Genomic DNA, 2,865 nt, shown 5'->3' with positions numbered 1-2,865 from the left:
TTGGTGCTGTGATTGGTCCAACACACTGAAGGTACACAAAGGTGAAGAAAACAATCCTCACAAAAGCACAAATAGAGTTGTAAAAAATCAGAAAATGAAAAACTTTAGTCAACAAAACTGCTGCCAAACAGCAAATCAGATGAAATCAGAAGTATTGTAGGGTAAGCAGTTTTTCAGATGATGTGGAAGCAGAGAAAACTGTCTGTAATTAAACTAGAATTCAATTATAAACTCTTCATGAAACAATAAAACAATGATGGAAAACAATTAAACAAGTAAATTTGCAGATTGATTCTGGAAAAAAAACCCCTAAAGGAATCAGTTATAAAACCTGAAGAGTTTTAGTGTTTTTTCTCTTCAGGGTTGACCTCAGCCGACCTTACAAACTGTCAGATCTGATCCGTCTTATGGAATCAATAATCGTGATGGAATCATCTGACGGAAGCTGCTTCTGCTCTGTAGCGACGATGGTTTTAATGCTGCCTTTTCCCTTCTCCTCCTCTGCAGGTTAACAGACCTGTCGGGCTCCCTCACCGACGGACCAGTGAACTACAAATACAAAACCAAATGCACTTGGCTAATCGAGGGATAGTAAGTAGCAGCACTTTCATCCTCCACTTATCACCACTAATCTTCCTGCTTCCACTCGGATTATACCGGCCTTAAAGGCTCGGAATAAAGGGATCTTTATGGCTGTGTAAATAGACAAAGATTGTCTATCAAGAGTTGCTTTGTGCCAATTTACTTAGAGAGGCAAACCATGCCAGCTTAACGCACAAAGCTTCGGCTTTTAGACAGAAAGAGAAGCATTTGTTGTTTTATTTTCATTAGAATGCCATGCATGGCTCTCAGAGGAGCTACAGGAGCCTGAAGACGACAAACTCCTTTTTTCTCACAAAAGAAAAAAAATACAATTAAACTCTGATTGGCTGCTGTGACTCACATTTAGATGTTCAGCATCTTGTTTGGAAACAAATGAAACAGTAACAGATTTCATTTCCTCGTCTGTGTAGAGTTTGGGCGTCTTTTGCTTCCTCAGTGCAGATATTACCCAGAAGGCCTTTCAATGTAGAGTGTTTTGTGTTTTATTAGAGCAGAGGTGTCAAAGTCAATCCCACGAGGGGTCAAAATCTATTGATTGAACACTCTAAAACTACATTTTTAAACTTTAACACCACAACTTTTTAACATAATTATGAACTAGATATATAACATTATCTATGATAATGGTAGTGTGAATGGTGTAAGCTAAATTTGGTCGCTGAAGATGCTGAAATTGATAGCTAAAAACACTGAAGCTGATATCATTGAAGCTAATATGTGAAAACGCTGAAGCTGATAGCCAGCTAAAATACCAGCTAAATCCCCTTAAAAAAACATAGTTTAGCCAAAACAGCTAGCATACAGCTGAAAAAATAACTAAACTTAACAAAAAAAAAAAAACTTTAATTAGCCAAAACAGCTAGCATGTAAATTTTACCCTAACTCCAAAATAGCCTTAACAAACATGAAAAAAACCTAAATTAGCCAAAACGGCTAGCATGTCAATATTAGCCTAAATCCAATTTAGCCTGAAAAAAACAGACAAAAGCCAAAATTACGCACAACAGCTAGCAGGTAGCTGAAGTATTAGCTAAATCTCCAAAATAGCCTAAAAAATCTTTGTAAATGCCAAAATAGTCCAAAAAGCTAGCAGAAAGCCAATTTTTAAAACTTTAAAATTGTAACTTTTTTACATAGTCATGAATAATAAGAAGGCAGGAATATTATTCCAGATCCGGCCCCCGGGCCTTGACTTTGACACGTGTATTAGAGCATCCTGGATTAAAATGGTTGAGTATGTTTGGAATAAATTATGTTAGAACATAAGTAGGCACAAAAATCTTTCAATTTAACAATTAGATTCACATTATAATTTGTGGTTGCCGATACGATTCTTAGTTGATATCAATCATTCTGAACGATCCGATTGAACACTAGAGTGTCGTATTTTCTGGAGTATAAGTTGGAAAAGCAAAAAATGTCAAATCAAGAGGAAGAAAACCATATACAAGTCGCTCTGGAGTATAAGTCGCACTTTTGGGAGAAACGTCCAACGTTTCAGAATAAATCCACCAAGCCCATCGTAACTAATAAATAAAAACAATACTATACTAATATTTTGTATTCTGTAAGAAAACCATCAAAGGTTAAGAGCAAATCAATCAGATTTTCTCTCACGTTTGTTTTGGATGACACTTTTCATTTTTCTCACATGTGGCGCCCTCCAGTGGTTGTTAGAGGAAATGTTATTTTTTATTTGGTATGGATATACATGTTGTTCCTAATAGATCCCTGACAATGAGAAGATGATGATTTACAGTGACATCTAATAGTAAATGGTCTGAATGTTTTCAGATATATTTTCAAAGGTTAAAGTGATGCTTGTGTCTATGAGATGACTTCCTGTATGTTCAAGAGTAAAGTATAATGTGTTTATATAGTGAAAGAAAATGTGTACATTTCTTATAAAGAAACAATAAGGATATCTACATTTTGTGTAATTGTAGACACTTAAATATTGATAAAGGCAAATATCGGCATCGACCACAGTTGAAGGGGAAATATTGGTTATCGGTATCAGCCTAAACAATTCCAGCAGTTTTATTAGGTTGTTTATTGTGTGAAAGCTTTGTAAGCATTCACACTATAGTGATTCTGTTTCTTTTTCTTATTTATTTTTCTTTTGTACGTTTTTTTTATGTAGCCCCATTAAAATTAATGGAAATTTTTCCCATTTCTGCAATTTCTGTAAATTATTCAATTAAAAACAATTAGCATGTTCAGGAAATTCATGTTTGTACTTTTGGTTTAGTTTGATAAATT

General features: G+C 34.7%; 1 protein-coding gene across 1 annotated transcript in view; it reads left to right on the top strand.

Annotated features, from left to right (window-relative positions):
* atrnl1a (attractin-like 1a) overlaps positions 1–2,865 on the top strand; it is a gene marked incomplete in the record, with an annotated part of 314,489 nt that overhangs the window by 40,079 nt on the left and 271,545 nt on the right. Inside the window, 1 exon segment of the mRNA XM_024297455.2 lies at positions 508–591. Within this exon segment, the coding sequence (XP_024153223.1) occupies positions 508–591 (84 nt within the window).

The sequence above is a fragment of the Oryzias melastigma genome, linkage group LG15 (genome assembly GCF_002922805.2).
Source record: "Oryzias melastigma strain HK-1 linkage group LG15, ASM292280v2, whole genome shotgun sequence".
NCBI lineage: Eukaryota > Metazoa > Chordata > Actinopteri > Beloniformes > Adrianichthyidae > Oryzias > Oryzias melastigma.
This window is presented reverse-complemented; position numbering and strand designations above follow the sequence as displayed.